We start from the raw sequence: 21,560 nt of genomic DNA, 5'->3' as shown, positions 1-21,560 counted from the left end.
GAATATTTGTTCATGTCTCGATGTTTATATGGTACTAATAAATCAGATCGGCGCGAGTTTTGGTTAAATTGAATTTTACTACAATGGCGATGGTTGATCGTGGTTACTACGATACGCGGTGCACACCTCTTTTTGCTAACGGAACTTACCTAATTCCGGGTGGAGGAACATTCAAGAAATTGGCTCTTGGCAGCGAACATGATTACCTATCAACTATCTCGCAATGAATAACCGAATAAAAACACTGAAATTGAAACGAGAAACGAGAACGGAGAGAAAAACGAAAATGTCCTTCCTCACAGCATTGTTGACTTCGAAAGACTAAAACATTCGCCGCCGTACTGCTCTCGTCAATGTGGCATCTATAACTTTATCAATATTTCAATCGATTAATTATTTTAGTTGTACAATATTATCATATAAATTAATTTCATAATTCACGCGACGAATATTTCTTTCAAAGCGGACGATCGATATTGAAAAATAATCCGCTCGATTAAATGTAATAACTTTGTTTTGTGATCGGTTGTAATGAAAATTTGACGGCATTTGATGTTCGAATGTTTTGGGAAAAATAACAAATGACCCTCGAAAGTACATATATACGTGCGTTGATAAGAGTTCAGTTTTATGTAAAAAAATCGTTTACTTAACTGTATAATTTCTACTCCATTCGTTCTTCGATGTAACTAGAATAATAAGCGCGAGAGAGCTAAAATGAATGTAATATAAAATTTATTTAAATTTAGTTAGATGTACGCGTGTATATACAAGTAATATACAGTAAAATATTTGTACACAGTAATTTTTATATACATGGCTTAAATTAAAGAATCTGCTAAATCGGTAGGAATGAGGAATACTCCGCTCAGTAATTTGGAATTACTTCTTTGGTAATATTCAGGTTCTGAAAATAGAAAAGATCATTAATTTCTGTACACACATGTAACTCTCGTAGTAAACTAGCTATAAAAAAGGTAAACAATATTGACCCGATTATGGGAAACGAATATTTTCAGTATCAAGATTTGCAGTAACACAATTAAGTCTCAACTGCGATGAATCACTGACTTACATATTTCTTATGCATCGCCAGGCAGAAAGTGCAAACTTGTAGTCTTTTTTGTGAATCGGCCCAATGATTCGTCCCGTAAACACCGTCGCTACCGTCGAGACGTAAACAGGGTTGATCTGTAGGCCCTGCGAGAAGAACAGCACCCAAATGACTGATGTAACTGCTCGCTAATCTCAATGTCTCTATTTTCGATAATTTCCTATCCGCGGGTTCCGTTGGTATTAAGGTTCTCAACGCACTGAAAGCCGTGTTCACACTGTACAGCGAAGATTGGATTTCTTCAGTCTCGCGTTTAGATTCCTTATCCTTGTTAAGAGTATTCGCGAATTTCGGACTACTCAATGTACTCCTGAACCAACAGACGAACATCTCGTTTATACGCTGTTTAAAGTAATTAGAGGCCTCTACCCTTTCTTCCTCTCCCTCTGTGTATTACACCACAATAGAATATATACATTATACAGTCGATATACTGAAAACGAAGTTATCGAAACTTTAATACTCCTCTAATTACTTTGAACAATATATATAAATATATATATACATATTCTGTACTCTTTATGATTCAAAGTTGTGGTTTATTTATCTCTAGAATGTTATAAGCAAATACAGGTACACAATTTGTACGTTCCAGTAATTAACTTGATTATATGCGTATATAATCGTGTTAAAAAAACTTCGTATGATAAAAAAAAAATGATTTTCACCTATGTGTACGATCCCTTTCACGTGCATTCGCTTGGTAACGTTGTTTCGATGATTCCTCTTTCTTTCGTGCAGCCATACTACACCGTGTCGTTATCAATTACTTGTACAAACTACACTAACTCGAAAGAGGCGTTCGGCCACACCGGCAGCTCATTTATGAATGACTAAGCGCTGAACGGCTTCCTCCGTTTCCTCCAGGATTCCCACTTCCCTGATGTGTTGTCTTTAACTCCCCCACCCCACCCCATCCCATCATTCGGGGACACACATGTGAAATGCACGTGTACCCGATTATGGGCGAAAGAACCACTTGCACGATGCTTCGCTAGTAAAAACAAAATGCATTAATAGCAATTTAGAAACATGTATGTGCATAGGAGAATACAAAAATATTAATTGATAAATGTATCTATAACGAAGAGTGTAACAAAACTAGCGAGAGATGTTAAATGACTATACAGTAGATTTTTACTGAATTTCCTCCTCTGAAATTCGAAGCATGCGGTTAATTATTTTTATTACTTCCTTCATGCAAAAAAAAAGGTTACATAACGAAATTAAATTGTAGTTGATTAGTCAGTTAAAGACACGTGGTTCAGACACATTATGTAAAGTAATCGTATTAATTGACAGAATCTTCTATTGGTGCAGAAAAATTCAGATATATTTTTCTTTAAGTTTGATCAAGTATCTGCAGATATTTTCTTTTCTTTACCTTCTCGTTAAAGTTCTCAATTACCATCGAGCATTTTATTGATAACTGTTTTAAATATAAACTAGGAAACCTGGGTTTTTTGTTACTCAGTAAACGGTTTCTAAAATGTCATCGCAACACTTGTTTCCTCTTATTGATATAAAGATACAAGTGTACATGAACGTGATGACTCCCACGTAAAGTGGTCAGTGGCTGGGTTTCACATTACGGTCAATAAAAACAAGCCGACAACCGGTAGAAGAGCAAGGAAAACAAATACCATGTGTAAAACTAATTAGGCTAGTCTGATGGCTGCTGCTGGCTGATTCATAACTGTCCTTTCTACAAATTCGTTTAACCTTACTGCGTTGGATGCGAGCTACGATAAGATGACACGGAAAGATAGTCTTTTATAAGACAGGCATTTATTTCTGTCCAGGGAATCCAGTGACAGGCAAACTGGTAATAAGAAATTATACAATGATTTGATTTTCTGATTACATAAAATTCTTCATTTGGTGCACCCTTTCCACATTTCTCTGGTAACATGTTGAAGAATAAAAAAAAAAGGAATCGAAACGTCTGCTTGAGGTTAAATTATACCCGCGCGGATGTATAATTCTTTTACAGACATCCCCTTCTATGCGTATATGTATATGTAAAATATACTATAGCCTTGTAAGTGCAAGCAGACGAAAACTATAACACATTTAGCGTTTTAACCACATTTTTCACCCTAAACAAACATCATCTTTTACAAGTATGTATGTGGAGATATGAGAGAGAAAAAAAGAAAAACAAATGAAAAGATACGATAAAACTGGACGTTCCTATGAATTACTTTACTTAGTTAAATAACTAGATTACATTGAATTAATTATATAGCAGAAAATGTACATGTTCGAATGGTCGTTAGAATAAAGGATCATTTTTTTTCGATAGCGGTTGCTTTCTTCTTTCATTGAAAAACGTTTGCGCATTAATTTCCAGCGCCTGCACTATACAGGATTATTTCTATTAACTCTTCGGAGCGCACGACCATGGAAGATTATGCGTTAGCAAATATCGTTTTCCTATAAACATTTTTTTTACTTTGGTCACTTCGTTACAAAGTTTTGTTTTTTATCATTTTTTTTTTGTTTGTTTCGCTTCGTTTTTAATCACTAATCAGCCGCTCAATCTAGCTAGTATCAAACGTTCATGGTCTTCGGAGTAAAATCTTAAAAGGATACATATAGAAAATATACAAATTGTCCGACACAGAAATTACAATAATTATTTAAAACTTAAGTTACACCTTACGATACGCTAGAACACGGAAAGTCTGTGAGAAAATTGTCCATGAAACACACAGACAGTTAAACATGTTCAAGAAGTTTACCCTAAAGATTATAAAATTATCGGTTTGTCTCGAGGACACTATTCGTGCTCGTCGGCGTTAATAATAAGTCGAGTGTGTAAAAAGAAACAAATAGAAAACGATTTACTTTCCTGCACGAAAAGAAGATAGGATTAAAAAAAAAAAAAAGAAAAGTGTGAAACACAGTGAACCATTTTTCTTCTGAACACTTTGGTATTGTCACCGCTGTGTGAAATCAAACAGAACTAAACTCGTTTGAGTAAAAAATAATATTGTGGACTCGGTAATAATATATATAAACTTCAATCCTCTATTGGTGCTAGATAAATCTAGCACTATACTTCTAAATCGCGCCATATTTACACTAAAAAGTTACATATCGTAACAATCCGTACGTTTCCTTTTATTCTCATTAATTACTTAGCTGTAAAGGGAGACCGTAAAAATAATTTCTGATCCTAAACGTAAGGTCAGCGATCTTGAGCAGATCCTCTCTCTCTCTCTCTCTCTCTCTCTCTTTTTTCTAGTTTTATCCTTGCACCTTTTTTACGTTTTCTCTGATTTAAAAAAAACACGGCGCCCAGGTTGGAGGCGACCGCGCGACGAATTCTCGTTAATTGTATTTCTCTTATACAACGAGAGCCGTTGTATCCCCTAATTATGAAGGATAATCATTAGAATATATATAAATACAGTTACACTTAAGGGCGTGATCCACGTGCAGCTTCTTCCAGTGCGCGAACTTTAAGCTCACGCTCGCGCTGTTGTCTAAAAAACACCCTTTGTTAGTCCGATACCAATAGTCGTCTAAATCAAGCGTACGTATTGTAAGCTTTCGTTTATGATTTCAAAGGACGAACCTTAGATATTCCTCATGGTGTGCAACGATCGATGCATGAGAAGGGAATCGATCACGTTCCATCATTATATGACGTTGAAATGTCTCGTGGTGCGCCGCCATGTCCGCGTACGGTCTTCCGAGAAGTTCCGCGGGATGAAGGGCCAGTGCCGGGTCACGGGGCATTAAGCCTGGTCGAGGATAATTTGCACCAGCTGCCGCTGTACAGACAGAGAACATTATCGGAACTGTAAAATACACGATCAGGTTTGTCATCGTAGGGTATGTATCAAGCCTTCAGAAATGTTTAAATAGACAGACATGCATGATGAAGCGTAAGATCTGTTCAACGATATTTGCTTTCGTATATGTCGTTGCACTGTAACAAGTTCTTCCGTTTTCTCTAGTCTGTCCAAAATTAATCGGATGCTCCAGGCTATTTCCCCTCTCGCTGCGAACAACTGTTCCACAGTCTTGCATTTACAACTAATTTTGTCAAAGATAAAATTCATTAATAGATATTCCTTGAGAATAGGGTTGAAATTGCTGTAACCTCTTGTTTTATCACGCTTTCTATCTATAAAATAGTAAAAAAAGAATATGATGTACAGTGATAATGTATATGCTATTGGTCAGGATTTATTTCCAGATAGACCCGAGCTGACCAATTGATTTTGGACAGATTATCCAATTAACACGCATACGCATTGGTATGTTACAATAGGATAATATGATAACAAAAACATATAAATATTATGTAGCTATAATGTTGATAAATTATGCTGATAATGTGCAGTTTTCGAGGGAATAGTCAAATTGTAATATGAAGATACTTGTGCAGTAAAGACACGCTATGTGTCGTTCCCATTCACGCACATACCACGCATACAGTAATTGCAGTTTACTTAAACGTAATTCACGCAATTGAAAACTCATAGTATCTCTTTATTGATGGATCGTACCTTCACCCAGAAACTGCGCTCGATGATCGAAAAGCTCTGGTGCCAAGTTAATATAATATGGCATAGCGAGAAAAGCGACAGAAAAATGCAAAAAAAAAGTTTTTGCCGCAGAGAAAAATATCGTTCGTTTCTTTCTTTTTTTTCCTTTTTTTCTTTTGTAAAAATTAGGTAAGCTGTTGGCGGTAATTAGGATGCTCTCCATTTAAGTTAGAATGACTGATATTAAACTGATTAAATGAAAAGCACGTTACAGTACGCTTACACGCAATCGACCGCTTTACCGATCGCAGGCTTGTTACATTGATTAAAATATAATTTAAGAAACGTCGAGTGCCCCGATCAAGACATACATTTAATAGAACTAATCTTTCATACATCTTGTAACGTACAGGTGGTCTTATTAAAACTCACAATGATAAAATAACACAATGTTGTCTTCAAGTTACAAAAAGTACCCAGAATATTCCTATCAAGTATGAATGATTGTTATATCTACATTTGTTTGTTTGTTTTTTTATATCCCCCACCCGTTTCCCAAAAAATTCGCTTTAAAAATGAACTTTGTCAGACCTGAGATTATAGATAGTCGGTGAAAGGAGCGATCATCCTGCGGGAGCGTACTCAAACATCCTGACTTGTAGGACCTACCAGGCAGGGGGAATCCAGCTGCAGCCGCAGCCGCTTCCTGCTGTTGCTGAGCCTGTTGCTGGGCCTGCTGCTGTCCCGGATGTAAGTGTAAGTGCGTATGCGCATGCGTATGCGCGTGAGTATGAGCATGATACTCGGGCGAAATGCCAGCCATCTGCAACCGGACCATCGGGTCAGCAGCTAGAGCCAGTCGCTCGTCCAGCTGGCCGTGGTGATGAGCCGCTACGGGATGGCCAGCCCCTGCACCCGCTGGCCCCCCGCCGGCTGCAGTCGGTATCCCTAAACCCGACAGCGCCTCGATCAAACATACTGTCCCAATCGTACTTTTAATTCTAACCAGCTACATAGTAGTTCTCCCGATAACGAATTTTTCTTTTTTTGCGGCACTCTTCTGTCAGATGTTCAACATTCCCGATTGTTAATTGCACCATATTATCACCTTCTACCCTGATCGATCATAATAGAGGCAACTAACATCCGGAAACGGCAACTGTCTCTCGCTTTATCCACTAGACCAGTATCGTCCACGAACGGAGCCCCGCGTGCGGTATTACAGATAATTGTTTCAGGAAAAGAGCGATCGCGTGTCCTGCGATATCGAGGCGAAGGGAACGCAGACAGTTCCTGTCCTGGACGATGCTGATTTAGATCCTAAACTTGATCGAAACTCGCAAATTCGTTCATTTGAAATCAAAATCATAATCGCTGTTCAAGACTCCCGAGTGTAAACTGTATCCTTTTGAAATACTGTTTTCTCGCTTCTCGTCAACATTATAGCTAACTGCACTGGAAGTTAAATAGTTTGTTCGCTACATTCATTGTGTCTCTGCTCAGTGTTGACAAAGTTAGCTGCAATGCAGCAAAAATATCGGAGCAACGTTCCAAAAAGTTACAGCTTGCATCTGAAATTCTGATCAGCAGCAACCCGGGCCGTGAAAGCCTAAAATCACTCATTCATAATTAATTTTGCGTTCAGTCCAATATGCGAGAAGAAAGATACGCATTTTCAGGGGAACAGTAGGTCTTTTTATTGGTAGTGGGTCAACGTTACCTAGTCTTTCTAAACGTTCTCTGTCCAACTGGCTCGGCCCAGGTGGAGCTCCGTAAAGACCGAACTGGTGTAAAGCTTGAGGCGGTCCTGAAGGTCCTGGTGCGAGTCCTGCGGCAGCGTACCGGCGATGTATCTCCAGCCAATGCGGATCTACGGGCGCTGGCATCGGTCTTGGCGTTCCTTTCAAAAGTTCCTCTTTCAACCGATCGTTTAATTCTCTTTCGCGCAATTCCCGTATCTCTCGTTCCCTCTTCTCACGTTCCAAGTGTTCCAACTGTTCACGATGGGAGGGATACATGTAGTGTAACATTGGATCTGGCGGTGCTGGATGTCTAGCAGGTGAGAACGCAGCGTGTGGCCGAGCATACTCGGACAGTTGTCTCAGTGCAGGAGTATCGGCGTAAGATCCTGGTCTAGCGGCGTACCTATCGTAAGGAGATACGACAGGCTCGAGTGGTCCACGACTAGGCGGTTTGCAGGTTTCCGGTTGCTTCTCCGGAGTGGTCATCTTTCTAGCTTGTTGAGCCGCGGCTCTATCACGTTCCTCCCTTTCCCTTTCCGCCTGCTTCCTCGACCGCTCCTCTCGCTTTCTAGCCAATTTCGAATCTGGGACAGGCTTGAACATCAAATCCGTCCTGGTACAAGAATTGTTCTCGCCTCGGTTCCAATGCCGTAAGAAGATTGCGGATTGTGATCTATGACACTCCGAATCCTCGATTCTGGGCTCCGGGGATGGCCCTCGGGGACTCGGTGGCTCTTCCTGCTCCTGCTCTACCAAATCGGGCTCTATTTTCGGTTCCGAAGCGACCGGTGGTTGAGGCTGCGGAGCTCTGTGATGATGATGAGCTGAACTACTGGACGTCAAACACGTGGCTGAAACTAGCGATGGCTTGCGTTGGGTATTGTGTGAACTATGAGACGAAGAATGACTGTGAGAACTGTGCGAAGAAATGGTCAACAGTTTGTCGTGATGCAATGCGGTGGCCTGATGCATAGTAGAGGAGTGATGATGCGTTGCTATCAGATTCTCCCCCTCTTCTCTGGTTGTCACGCTAGAACTGGTACTCGAATGATGTGCCGTCATCATGGTTGTACTTTCTTGACTTCTCTGAGGTGACGGAGGTGGAATGGCATGGGGAACTGGACCATAAGGGTACGGTGGGAACGAGGGATATGCTCCAACAGGAGCGTAGCCTGGGTAAGCGTGTGGATGATACGGATGCATGGCGGTAAACAATGAGTGATGCATTAAAGGATGGTGTGGGTGGAATGGGTGGGCCATATGAGGACTAGGTTGTTGAGCTGGATGCATCACAGGCTGAGGTATAGACGTAGGTGGGGGTGGAAGAGTTGGCGTTGGAGACGCGGCTACAGATTGTATTTGAGGAACAGGCTGACTGCTCGGTATGGAGTGTTTGCTCGGTGTAGGTGGTTTACTGGTGCTGTCCGGATCCTTTTTAATATTCTCTAAGCTTGGGCCGGGGAAACCGGACTGGAAACCAGGAACTTTGACTTCTTTCAAGCTTTGAAGCGGATCTGGCTCGGGAGGAATAATCTCCTGTTTGATTTTTAAGTTTTGCGGTTCCATTGGCGGTGTCCCAGCCAAGTTGTACATCGAAGACGGCTTTTCCATAGACAACATCCCACTCGGCTGAATAGGTTGAAACAGATTGTTCGGCTCGTTCCTTTCAGGCTCGTTATTTTCCGGACGCTCGGGTATCCTTTCCGGTATCCTGTCGGACATTCTACTATCCCTAATTCTTTCCGGAGGTAGTCTGTCGTCCGAGATTCGTTCGGACATTCTATTTTCAGAAGACATCACGGTTAAACCAAGAGGCTGCGGCGAACTTGGCATCTGAGGCATTTGTGTCATGTTCGTCGGCATGCTTTGCGAAATATTAAGATTCAATGGTGGTCCCGGCATGCTTTGGGGCATATTTTGAGTACTCGACAGATTCTCGCCGTGTGTCCTAAGATTTTGTGTTGGTCCCATATTTTGCGCATTCGACATGTTCTGCGGCATATTTGAAGGTATCTGCATACTTTGCGACAAGTTTTGCGGTACATTTTGAACTGGAGGAACATTGGATGTGTATTGCATATTAAGTGGCAGTCCTTGGTGCGTCGGAGACATAATCTGCGAGTTCTGCATACTTTGCGAACCAGTCGAAGAGCAAATACCACTATTTTGAATTGATTGTGATAAATTTCGTGGCATATTTTGACTCATATCGTTCATGTTCAATGGCTGCGATGTAGTCAAGTTCAATTGCTGTTCAGGCTCCTTCATGTCCTCGTTAGATGGTGACATGGCTGCTTCTATTGGCATAGGTTCCAACTTCAACGGCTGATTCATAGCTAAAGGAACATCTTCTATTTGATCTTTTGTCTCTACCGGATCTTCTAACAATGGTTTCTTCTCCAAGGTATGGATAACAGGAACAGAAATTGGTAAAGTCTGTATAGACGTCGGAACGGGAGTGGAAACTGGCGTTGGCTCAGAAGGCTCTTCCGGTGTGGTTACAGCTGGACTCACAGGCTCTTCGGTTGGCACTGCAACTGGAGTGGGTTGATTTTCGTTTGTATCACCTTCTCCTTCTCTCTCAGGTTCATCCATGAGAGAGTTACTATCAGTCGTAAGAGACTCTGAAGGACTCTCAGGACGTTCACCAGGACGTTTCCGTTTCTGCGACTCTTTGTCTTCATCCACCTCATCTGTTTGAGGTCGTTTCTGCCCTTTTTTCGGCGTTTCTGGTTTGCTAGAAGACTTTTTCTTACTCTTATCCGGTGTCTGTTGTTGCTGCTGTTTTTCTTGGTCTGGAGTATCCGTTCCACCTGTACGTCGCGGTCTTGCAGGTCTAGGTGTCTCCTTGGCCTTATTTCTTGTACGCATTCTCCCTGGGCTATCTGGTGATTCCGCAGGCACAGGTCGGAACAAATACGGAGGTGCAGGTGGCAATTCCCCGGTTTTCTTCAAATGTGTTCTGCATTCCGTACAAAGTAGTAACCTATCCTTGCCAGCTACCTGATAATCCTTCGAGTTAGTTGAAAAGCAATGTTGACACGAATGCGTAGCTCCGTTAGTGTTTGTGTCTCTAGAATCACTATCCTCCTCCGAATTATCGTCCTCTGTCACAGAACTAATTTCCCCACCAGGATTATTGCTGGCTGGTGTTCCAACAGGTACGGTTTCAGGCTCTGAAATTGGCTCCTTCTGATTGACACTAGCTGGCGGAGTATCTTTGGGTGGAGTTGGAACCTCCTCTTTGGGAGTACCAGCGCGCGAATTGCGCGTGTTACGAATCCTTCTAAGCGAGCCTTGCCGCCTTCTTCGATGAGGTCGATTATTATTCGCTCCTGGTGTTTTCTTCCATAAGTAATAGAATTCGACCAATTCCGGCTAAAAATAAAGAAGAACAGTCTGTGCAATCATTTCTACCCTTCCAGTTTCGACATGCTTTTATAAACGTTTGTTACCGTGTCTTTGTGAGGTAAAAGATCCTTTCTGATCCTCGAGAAATTTTTTCCAAATTGCCTAAGTCCTTTGACGAAGCGTTTCTACAAGATAAGGGAGAGGGGGGACCGATCATCAGTTAGTTGTAACTCTTTCCTTTCGAGTTATAAAAAATCGCGGCAAGACTAAATCGACTAATTTTCCGGTTTAATCACTTCTACTTACAGTTTCCTCCTCGGACCATTTTTTATCGATGCCTTTAGGTACGGGACATTTAACCAAAGCCTGTAATGCTCTTCCTGGATCATAGCCAGAGTCGTGTAAGATGTCCAAAGCATTGATAGTCGTATCGTCACGGGAAGCAGCCACACAACCGTCATCTGGGGATCCTCCATCACACATACCAGCAAATGCAGCCATAGATCGAGCTGCCCTTAAGTACATCAGAAGATCCCCGTCCAATGCCATAGCTGGAATCCATCTTAGCTCTTCTCGTTCTTTAGAAAACTCTGGATCAGGAAGCAGCTCTCCAGGAGGTATACCCGGCCGATACTCAGGCAAACGGGCCTGACAAGAAACCAATTCCTGTACCCAAAATTCGGGATTGTGCGCGGTTAGCACCAATGCCAAAGCGAGTTAGTTGTACGCACCTATACTCTGGCTTGCTTTTTGAAACTACACGAGCCAGTATAATTTTTTTCCATTCTGTTCCATTTGTTACAATACTGGTACGAGAAGTAGCGTGAGAACTTTTATATTTTGTGTATAAACTAATGATCATAAATATATATGAAAGCATAAGAAATGTAAAAAAAAATCAAATACAAATAGATGTATGATTATATTATATGTATTAAGAAACTCCTACGCTTGACAACAATTATGCGTGTCTAAATTATATACAATGAAAGCTACAAGTTGTAATGTGCGTTTGAATGAAAAGGCACATTTACTGAACACTTCCGATGAATGGACAAACGCGAATGGAAAAAATTACAACTAATGAATGAAAAACAATTATCTCACAAACAAATAAAATATAATGTCTACGGGATAAGAGAAAAATGTATTTATGGAAAGAGTGATTAGAAGGACTGTCGTAAAAGTCGAAATATGCATAGATTATTTTAAATAAAAAACACTTCTCCATAAATTTCATAACTCTAATGTTTTCTAGATGGTTCAAGTAACCAATGGGTTATTACATAAAAGTACAATAATTTAATAAATTCACCGTGACTGAAAACCACTATAAATATAAAGCTAAATCTTACACTTACACAATATTATCCTATAAATCGTTATCAAAATGCTTCATCATAATAACTTTCATCATACTTAGGGTCTTCCAGCAACAGTAGCAATCTGAGGGATAGTACTTGAGTGTTGAGGCTGTATTGTTAAGCAAGTAAAAAATTATCAGTGTGACTTAAAGAATAACTATCATTGTTATTTGAACCATCGGCATACAACATAGCTATATGAAGAATAGGTAGGTATTCGTGCCATTTAATGTTCAATACTACAATCTTTCTTTTCGATGTGCATAAAAAAAAATTCCGATAAAAACTCCTTCAGAATATAAATTTCAAGCACTAAAAACATCGGGGTTTCAATTATTTTAAATCTGTAACTAAGTACACGCCATGCACTTTTTTAATTCTTGAAGAGAATGTAATAAGTACAATGAACAGTATTGTAAGACAATTAAAATAGTACCCAACTATATCCCACCCACATTTTTTCTTTTTAATAAAGTATATATAAGATTCATCAACTATATATTGAAATATTCATAAAATATATGAGCATGTTTAGGAATTATTGTACGATAGTTAATGTATATAATTAAGCCATCCTAGAAACAAAATTTCAGTGTAAAAAATAAACATTCTCGTAATCTACAGTAACGGATAGCTATTAACTTAAAAATTAATCGTTTATAGCTTATTTAATTAACATATTATAAAAGTAATAGTATGTACATATTGTTACTAATAGTAGCTTTAAATGTCTTTTTTTTTTTTTATTCAAAATTGTTTGTAAAAGTAACTACTTAACAAGTTCACTGTTGATCAAATTTCCATTTGCCTATGTATACAATTATTATGACAGCATTTACAGAATTTTTTAGTTCTTTCATAGTTACACATATATTAAAAAAGGACATGCTGACTCAGGTTTCAGATATACAATGAATATATTAGACAACCTCTGAACAATATACACATACCTAACAACGTTGATAACATAAATAACCTGAATACTTTCCTAATATTTGGTTACATTCAAGGGAAAAGTGAGATACATAAATTAAGAACAATTACCATTGAATATATTAGGTATTGTGAAAAAAATGATGTCACAATTACCCGGTGCTTCAATGATGAAGTCTGCCTTATTGATACATTCAGAATACAAGCCTTGAGTTAGGTACATTGTGCAATATAGCTAAGTAGCAAATAAGGTTTTCAAGGTATATGGCAAACCTGGTGCGAAGTGCCAACCCGAATCTCGCCCTGGGTGCCGGCAGACATCTCCTCCTCCTCCGAAGCTCCACCGTCTTTCTCCAGTGTTTCAAGTGGCTTCTATCTTGGATTTTCAGTAAATTCCTATCATCCACCCCCTGAACTATATATTCATTCTATCAGTATACTTATAATAACTTTTTAAAGAGAAATACTGCTAACATGCTTCCTTTCATTTTCTCTCTTTATTTTCGTATAATGACCCTTTCTTTTTTATTATGATGTCAGTTATTATGGCATTATTTCTTTTTCCTATCGTCAACGGTACCCTCGAAGTATAAATCAATATTTCTGTTACTCGTCAGTTATATCTCTTCGAAGCACCCATTTCTATGTACCTCTTTTTCTGTATACTCTTAATGATTCTATTAATATTTTTACGCAAACACTATTAAAATATTTCTAAGCCAACTATCAAGTATAATTACGAGAAGCATCCTACGAAAGGGATAAAACATAAGTATCGGACGTTTATTTTGAAAACTACATATGTCGGTCCACTTTGACACCTCGACAAAAGGAATCTATACGGTATAAACGAAATTAAGAAAGATATATGTAAATAAATCCTGAAAAATAAATTCTCTCCCATTTATGTAATCATTATAAAAAAAGGGTGTATCTACGATTTCGCATAACTTTTACAATTAAAGAAAGAAACTATATTCTCATACGATAACCCATCTTAGCATCCTAGCAAATACATATTTCAACTTTCTTTAAAGTGGTCTTGAGTCACGGTGAAAGCGGTGGTCGGTATAAATGAGCATTACTTAAAATCGAAATCGCTTTATCGTTATCCTAACGTAATTAAAATGTGAACACCAAGGAGCGATGGACGTGGTAAAAAATTTTCATTGACTCATCGACATGCGATGCGAAGACAGAACGGGGGGAAAAAAGCAGCTATTTACACAATTTCGTCATGTACGCAGGAAACGGGAAAAGAAATGTACGCGTACAGGAGATTTCGAGCGGCAAGACAATTATCGAGTCGCAACGACGTATCACGGCCAGTATCGGTAAAAATCACCCATCGCATCGCGCCTCGTCTTGGCGGAATTCTGGGGAGCAATTAAAATAATGTGGAAAGCCATAAAATTTCAAGGCAAACTCACCCGTGATAAATGTTTCAATGATGTGCTCGCATTGTTCCTCCCGACGCGACTCGCTCCCAGTTATACGTGTCGCACGCACGCCCGTTCACACTGATCGACGAACAACAGAAACTGAATCGGTTACTATGAATTAAACCTCGAGCACCACGGAATATCTTGCACAAATCAGTAGCCACAACACCCAAACGCAGCCATCTTGTACTGCAGTTTGTTTCGTTTTTCTTCTGTGGGGGTGCGTTCCGATTCCGCGTATTCCCTCATTTCTTTTTCATCGACGCTTTTCTGGTGGCGATTTCAACATTTCAAATATAAATAAAATCCTATATTTTATTAATCGTTGCCTGCGATCAATTCGCGCAACGTTCATTATTTTCTTCGAACGTACAATCTAAGATTCGACGTTGACAAAGACGACGTTATATGAATTTTGTTAGAATTATAAATAAAATACAGTTATTTGTTTTTTTTTTATCTATACGTAACTCGACATTTCTTTGATATGCTCAATTTACATTAGATATATATGTATATATTTTTATGCTTGTTATATTTTTATATAATATTTTTAATAAAAATGAAACATTATTCGTCTTACTCTTCGTAAAACAAATTTTTATGCGTACACGTTTGTAGAAATATTTTAACGTAAAGGAAAGTAACTTTTTCTAAACTTCAATTGCGTATTATCTTTTTTACTACTTGTAAAATAAAAAAAAGATATATATATATATACGTAAACGATTATACTGTTTACCTAAAACAATCACATGATTATTGTATTTCAATTGATATCAAAAGCCAACAGCCGATATTCAGTGTGAATTATCATTTCTCTCGATATCGATATCTATGTCAGTGTTGTGCCCTCTTCTTCCACATTTTGCACAGTCGGTCTGCAGAATTCCGACGATCTTCCACGCGAACGTAAAATACATTGCAAGCATGGCGAAAAAGACAGCAATTTTATTGATAGCCGAAGGCACTGAGGAAATGGAGGCTGTAATCACTACGGACGTTTTACGACGAGCTGGAGTACGTTTCTTTTTTTATTACACGTATAACCTTACATTCGTTTCATGAATTAAAAGAAACGTTTATTCGATATTTAAATCTTCTATCAAATGTCAATCAAAAATTAAATTATTTAATGTAAGATCATTGTTCCCCCTGATATATTGATATCAAATATTAATTTACGTTACATCCTCTAGGAGAAAAATTATATGTTAGACTATTATTATAATCTCGTTATTGATATCATCTTTGTAGATTGAAGTTACTGTTACTGGTCTGACGGAAAATACCTGCATCAAGTGCAGTCGAGATGTAAAAATTTGTGTAGACGCAAAACTTCAGGATGCGATCAATCAGAAGTTTGATGTTGTGATATTGCCAGGTGGACTGGGTGGCTCAAAAGCTTTTATATCTGTAAGTAACATTGAGACTTCCATAAAAGAGAGATATACTAATTATCTGCTTTTATATTCTACAGTCTGCGGATGTAGGAAAGTTATTGCAACAGCAAGAGAAAGAAAACAGATTGATTGCTGCTATTTGTGCTGCACCAACTGCACTGAAGGCACATGGTATCGCTAAGGGAAAGAAGATCACGTCTTATCCTGCAATGAAAGACGAATTAAAAGATGACTATAATTATTTGGAAGATAAAGTTGTAATCGATGGTAGGAATCGATTTAAATATTGTGGTTGCGGTCTTACATTATTTACATAATTATGTTGCATTTACATTTTAGGCAACTTGATTACTAGCAGAGGTCCAGCAACTGCATTCGCTTTTGGCCTGGCTATTGTAGAAAAATTGGTTGATAAAGAGACTGCAGACAAGGTGGCAAAGGGAATGTTGTATGCAGAATAAAAATAAAATGAAAAAGTATTCTTAAATAAACGTATATGTTATATACAAATATGTTATTAAGAATGTGTGTTTGAGTTTGTATTGCATACTTAGATTTAATATATTATTATTTTGCATTGTAACCATATTTTATCCTTTCCATTTTCCAACTGTTTCAACAGCAAAATATATCTGAATTCAAAATGCCCGCTTACTTATTTAAATATGTCTACCTATCTGATTTTTTGATACCTTCTCATCTTCGAAACTGTAAAGTCGATGGTTAAAGTATTTGACATATTACAAATATCTACTTGAAAGATGTCTTTATTTATTGCGCTATTGTATATACCAGTAGTATCAATAATTTAAGAAACCGAATGTTATATAAATAAAAGATATACTGAAAGAAAAGTTGAATGTACGAAAAATGTTTGAGAGCGATGATTGGGAACTCGATCAGGTAAATGAAAAATAATTCACATTAAGGTGTACAATAAACGAAATATGTTTTATGAAATAATTCTAGACTGAATATTATTTACATAATAATACACGATAATAATGAAATAATTTCGTAACTAATTTATTCATTATAAACTTTAGGATTTTTTGAATGACGTTGACGATAAAACAATCAAATATTGTTCTCAAGTAGATGATCAGAAAAACGAGGCAAAAAGACGTAAAATAGAAATTAATAACGATCCGATATTTTCACCTAACTGTGATGTAATTTCATGGGAAGAGAAAGTTGTTAATAAGAGTATAGCGAAACAGGATGAAAACAAAGTTTCAAGAAAAAATTTAATTCTTGGAATATTTAACAAATCAGATAAAAATATCTCTCAAGATGCACCAAGTGACCCAAGAAGGCTGTTTGATAATAAGTCTACAAATAAGACTACCAATCATGTACAAAGCTGTGAGAGTACTCAATTAACTAGAAAAAATTTAGTACTTGAGATACTTAAACAGAGTAATGTACAGACTAATGATGTACAAAGTAACAAAACAAATAGAAAACTTGAAAAGAATGGACCAAGAATTATGAGCAATAATTACATTGATGCAAAACAAAAAAGTGTAGTATCAAATGACAAAATAAAATGTAAAGCTTCTAAGGATCATACTAGAATAGAAAATAATTCAAATAATGATAATCTCAGACAAGATGTGTTTGAAAATTCAAGGAACCAATCACCATGTAATATATTGAAACGGCAGTCTATAGAATCTAAGAATGATAGCTCCAAATGTAATTCACCCATGACTAAACCTATGCAAGCGCAGTCCAATAAAAAGATGACCATGACACTGGTTAGGAAGTTTCCTGGACCAGCTGGTTTATTACCAGATGATATAGATTGTAATATTCCTTGTATTCCATATTTAAATAATTTAGAAGAAAGTGAAATGAATGAAAAGGCTGATGCTAATAAATTACCTGAATATTGTTCTCAAAATACAAAAAATCTGTTCACAGAAGGTGCTTGGCAATTAATGTTGGATGACTTGCCACATAATTTCTTGAAAGGCCATGATATTGCTACTATTAAACAAACTGCAACTTTAAATGGCTTCAATAGTATAAAAGTTAAATTTTTGGCAGGGATAATAGAGCATATAGATTATAGCCACGACAATCCTCCAATTATACTTAAAGATTTTACAGATAGTATTCAGGGAATTATACATAGGGATATACCAATCAAATATCCTGGTCTATTAGAATCTAATGTTGTCATATTATTACACGATGTAGGTCTTTTAAGAATTTCTGGAACTTTTGTTTCAAACAAATACCAAGTGTTGATCTCCCCATCTAATTTATTAGCAATTTATACTAACAAAGGTACTGTAGAACATATACGATATATAGAATCAATTGTTGGAAATATTTCAGATGGAAAGAGAAAAATGGAAGAAAGACAGAAAGAAAGTATATTTACAACAGCATTAAAGTCACATTCATCAGAAACAAATTCTCAATTCAGTGAAAAAGAGGATTATATCAATAAGGGATTAACGAAATTCAATAAGAACTTAACAGATGCTAATAAAAAAAATGTAGATAAAATTATGGAAGAATCGATGGATTTTGATTCTGATATATCTTTTTCAGTTTCTCCAACCGGCATTACAGATTCCCAAAATCAGAAGAATTTTAATAATGTAACGCCTATGAATTTAAAATGTATAATACAAGAGAATAAAAAGCAAAGCTTACAGCAGCCTTTAGTTAAGAAAAATGAGATCCTACAAGAGGATGATGACAAAGAAAGGGCTAAAAATTTACTAAAGAATTTAAAAAGATTTTCTTTCGATGCAAATGAGAGAAAATATCCTTCTCATAATTCCACAAGTTTGCAAGCAAATGCCAAGCCTTCAACACCACAATACATCCATTCTAAAGAAGTTGAATCAAAAGTAACGAATGACATATTTTCTAGAAAAATAGATATTGATGAATGTAGTGTAAAGTTGTCTCCAGGGAAGACAAAGCTTTCTAAAGATGTTTTTCGTCCATCTCACCATAATAACGAAAAGAAAAATATGTCTTCTATACGATCTAAACTGCAACAGTTTAAAAGTGCAGATGTATTAACTTCTTTAGAAAATTCTGAATTAGATTTAAAGGAAGAAAGTGAAAGTTTTATAGAGAAAAAATTACCTATAATGTCACGTTGCGTACGCGATAAACTTTGTGACACCGAAAATGATTCAGATGATGAAATGTTATCTCAATTGGATATGGACGTTATTTGTAGTAATCATAATGACAAAAATTAGATATTTTTGGAATTATATTACAAAACAATTACTTAAGGATCACAGATAAAATTCTTGGAGATAAAGTACAAACGTTTACATTCAAAGAATCCGAGAGAAATTTTATATTTGTAGACATTTATATGATATTATCTTGATATTATTTTAGGAATATCAAGATATTTGTTAATATCAATTGTGTATCTTAATTATTGTACATACTAAAAGATAAATATACAAGGTGTTCTGTACTACTCTTTATACCTAACTATTTTCTAAATCAGTTGCTGCTAGGCATATGTTCAGTGAAAATTACTCTGTTCTAAGATAGAGATTTTGTAACGAGCACTATTATATTTTATAAATTAAAACATTATTTAAAAATTAATTTTTATTTTTTATTTCGAACAGTTATTGTCTGCGTGTGGTGGTTTGTCGGGAATATATGTAAAATTATTATACTACCATGAAGTAAGTTAATCGAATTTTATGCATAAAAATTTCAATAATATCTCAATGAATAGAATTACTTCACGAAATAATAAATTAAAAGTAAGACGTTTAAATGGTAAAAAATTATTGGACTAGTGATTGAGTTACTATATTTGTAAGTTACCATTAAATATTCGGTCCATTATTATCTCGTGATCCAAGATTTTCTGTGATGCATTTATCTTTAGATAAGCATCACTGGCAATAAATACGTTTATCCGATACTGTATATTATTGCAATTCCAGTATTGTACATCATTATAATCTTTGATCACAATCAAAAATCATTAATTTGAACATCCAAGAATAATCGTGAAAAAAACCCTCAAGGATGCATTTTGTGACACGTTAAACGGTTGTCATCAGATATGACTATCATTGTAAATCCTAGCTACTGCTTTCTTTTTTAACATTTTTAAACAAATAACTTAAACTATCTCAAAGAGAAGATATGGCGAATAAAATTTGGAAATAGAACAGGCAATTATAATATTTCGAGGGCAACCAACGTTCTCGTACCCGCAGTGATCTCAATTTCGCTGACATTAGCCTGGATATCATCAGCCCTCGTCGATTACAAGCGTAGGATCAATGATTCAGAATCTATTACAGATGAGACGTTTGCGGTACGGTGTGTACGCCAATGGGATTCTATTGGATCAACCTTGATGTACCCTGATTATACGATGGTACATCTAGGCGTACCATCGTGTGATTATGAAGTGCAATTTACACGCATTAGTTACACGAGACTGATATGTGCGTTATAACAAAATCATACAACATACGGGAATATAGATGAGAGTGCGTAAATAAAAATTGACGCGAAATTTTCGGATTCGACAGGTGTTCGATTGAAAAATAACGTAGGAATTCCAACCCCGTCCTTCAATCCTACATACATTGTACACGTGATAAGAAAAAATAAATATTATCGTCATCAACGTGGAAAAGAATATTTTCAGAATTAGTTTTATTCATTGTACTTTGAACTTTAAAGAAATATTATTCTTCTTTTTTTTAAATCATTGATTTTTTGCAAATCATTATCTCGATCTTATGTTTCTGCAGAAAAAGGTTTTTCCACTGGAAAAAAAATTCTATTATTGGATCTGGTCTCAGCAATGGCTTTTAATCAATAGAACTTACAATAATTTACGCTTGTTCCGTGTATCGAAGTATCGGAAATCTCCGATAGACTTCATGTTATATACAAAAAGTTCCGTGCAATTATATAATTGCACAGGATTACAAGCAGAATCACAGAAACTTGAAATTCTTGGAATCTTACTTTCATACTTCAAATACAAGTAACTTATAGGAGCAAGGATGTACAGAAGCAAACTCGTTGTGGCTCTCGAAGTTTAAGACAGCTTCAAAGTAACCATAGTAAAATATTAAAATTCCTCTGTGATTAACTATATAGGTCAATTTGAAGAAAAAGACTGCACATAAAGACTTGATAAATTAGACAAATTAGGATAAAGATGAGATAACAATCTCATGAAAGTGTGCAATGCAAACAATACATAATGCATCTGAAAGTATTTATAGTCTAGTTTAAAATGCAAAAATGCTGATGTACTGTAGCATGCATTATTATTGTATCGAATTAAATACTTTATCCTCTAAATCGCACAATATTATAAGATATATTTAATTATTAAAAATAAGTGTTGTAATATATAAAGTAATACCTTAAAGTAATAATCTATAGGCGGATTACCCAAGGTTTTTATTTGATCTACCGTAAGCTTAAGAATATATTTGGAAGATAGCATCGTTTTAGACGTTATCTTGTTGTTTTATTTGTTGCATCACATCTGTAACATCAATGAAATAACGATGATAATAATAACAACAATAATAATAAATATTGATTGTCCTGTTGTGATTTTCGAAGCTGACCGACTCTCGACTTCGTTTAGATTCCACGGCGTAATGTAATCAGACGAGAGTTGCGAAATAACGTATTGGTAGTTGATAAATGTCCAAATTAATATGG

At 36.6% G+C, this 21,560-nt stretch overlaps 4 protein-coding genes across 14 annotated transcripts in view; 2 read left to right on the top strand and 2 right to left on the bottom strand.

The window, feature by feature from the left end:
* Positions 1-2,025, bottom strand: part of LOC143425862 (uncharacterized) — a 33,726-nt gene extending 31,701 nt beyond the window's left edge. Inside the window, exon 1 of the mRNA XM_076898913.1 lies at positions 1,783-2,025. Coding sequence (XP_076755028.1) covers positions 1,783-1,859 — 77 coding nt within the window. The 5' untranslated portion in view covers positions 1,860-2,025. The remainder of the gene's footprint in view (positions 1-1,782) is intronic.
* A 2,330-nt stretch (positions 2,026-4,355) lies between these two features.
* LOC143428633 (uncharacterized) lies at positions 4,356-14,675 on the bottom strand. Of its 11 annotated transcripts, none has more exons than XM_076903668.1 (8): positions 14,437-14,675; positions 13,280-13,421; positions 11,016-11,375; positions 10,814-10,894; positions 7,337-10,736; positions 6,208-6,564; positions 4,698-4,896; positions 4,356-4,617 (listed from the first exon to the last, which is right to left on the bottom strand). In XM_076903668.1, the coding sequence occupies exons 2-8, from the start codon at positions 13,325-13,327 to the stop codon at positions 4,539-4,541; spliced, it is 4,524 nt and encodes a 1,507-aa protein (XP_076759783.1). In that variant the 5' UTR covers positions 13,328-13,421; positions 14,437-14,675; the 3' UTR covers positions 4,356-4,538. The 11 variants fall into 11 exon arrangements, with proteins under 11 accessions (XP_076759783.1, XP_076759800.1, XP_076759848.1 ...); XM_076903685.1 differs by having other exon boundaries at positions 11,016-11,357; positions 14,437-14,674; XM_076903733.1 differs by lacking the exon at positions 13,280-13,421 and adding an exon at positions 11,441-11,560 and having other exon boundaries at positions 11,016-11,357; positions 14,437-14,674.
* Positions 14,676-15,232: 557 nt separating this feature from the next.
* Positions 15,233-16,434, top strand: LOC143428709 (protein dj-1beta). The gene is made up of 4 exons (XM_076903753.1): positions 15,233-15,468; positions 15,706-15,864; positions 15,929-16,118; positions 16,191-16,434. The coding sequence occupies exons 1-4, from the start codon at positions 15,286-15,288 to the stop codon at positions 16,310-16,312; spliced, it is 654 nt and encodes a 217-aa protein (XP_076759868.1). The 5' UTR covers positions 15,233-15,285; the 3' UTR covers positions 16,313-16,434.
* Positions 16,435-16,582: 148 nt separating this feature from the next.
* On the top strand, positions 16,583-19,305 carry LOC143426635 (uncharacterized). The gene is made up of 2 exons (XM_076900222.1): positions 16,583-16,754; positions 16,898-19,305. The coding sequence occupies exons 1-2, from the start codon at positions 16,722-16,724 to the stop codon at positions 19,082-19,084; spliced, it is 2,220 nt and encodes a 739-aa protein (XP_076756337.1). The 5' UTR covers positions 16,583-16,721; the 3' UTR covers positions 19,085-19,305.
* The last annotated feature ends 2,255 nt before the right edge of the window (positions 19,306-21,560 follow it).

This window comes from Xylocopa sonorina, chromosome 1, assembly GCF_050948175.1.
Source record: "Xylocopa sonorina isolate GNS202 chromosome 1, iyXylSono1_principal, whole genome shotgun sequence".
NCBI lineage: Eukaryota > Metazoa > Arthropoda > Insecta > Hymenoptera > Apidae > Xylocopa > Xylocopa sonorina.
The sequence above is the reverse complement of the archived record's forward strand: the minus strand, read 5'-3'. Positions and strand labels throughout refer to the sequence as shown.

Excerpts from the sequence above, each read along its gene's own strand:
- LOC143426635 (XM_076900222.1), top strand. The coding sequence starts at position 16,722 with ATGTTTGAGAGCGATGATTGGGAACTCGATCAG. Across the intron at positions 16,755-16,897 it reads ATGATTGGGAACTCGATCAG|GATTTTTTGAATGACGTTGA; the intron begins GTAAATGAAAAA and ends TATAAACTTTAG.
- LOC143428633 (XM_076903668.1), bottom strand. The coding sequence starts at position 13,327 with ATGTCTGCCGGCACCCAGGGCGAGATTCGGGTTGGCACTTCGCACCAG. Across the intron at positions 10,895-11,015 it reads AATGGTCCGAGGAGGAAACT|AAACGCTTCGTCAAAGGACT; the intron begins GTAAGTAGAAGT and ends CTTATCTTGTAG. Across the intron at positions 10,737-10,813 it reads TTTTACCTCACAAAGACACG|CCGGAATTGGTCGAATTCTA; the intron begins GTAACAAACGTT and ends CTTTATTTTTAG.
- LOC143428709 (XM_076903753.1), top strand. The coding sequence starts at position 15,286 with ATGTCAGTGTTGTGCCCTCTTCTTCCACATTTTGCACAGTCGGTCTGC. Across the intron at positions 15,469-15,705 it reads ACGTTTTACGACGAGCTGGA|ATTGAAGTTACTGTTACTGG; the intron begins GTACGTTTCTTT and ends TCATCTTTGTAG. Across the intron at positions 15,865-15,928 it reads GCTCAAAAGCTTTTATATCT|TCTGCGGATGTAGGAAAGTT; the intron begins GTAAGTAACATT and ends TATATTCTACAG.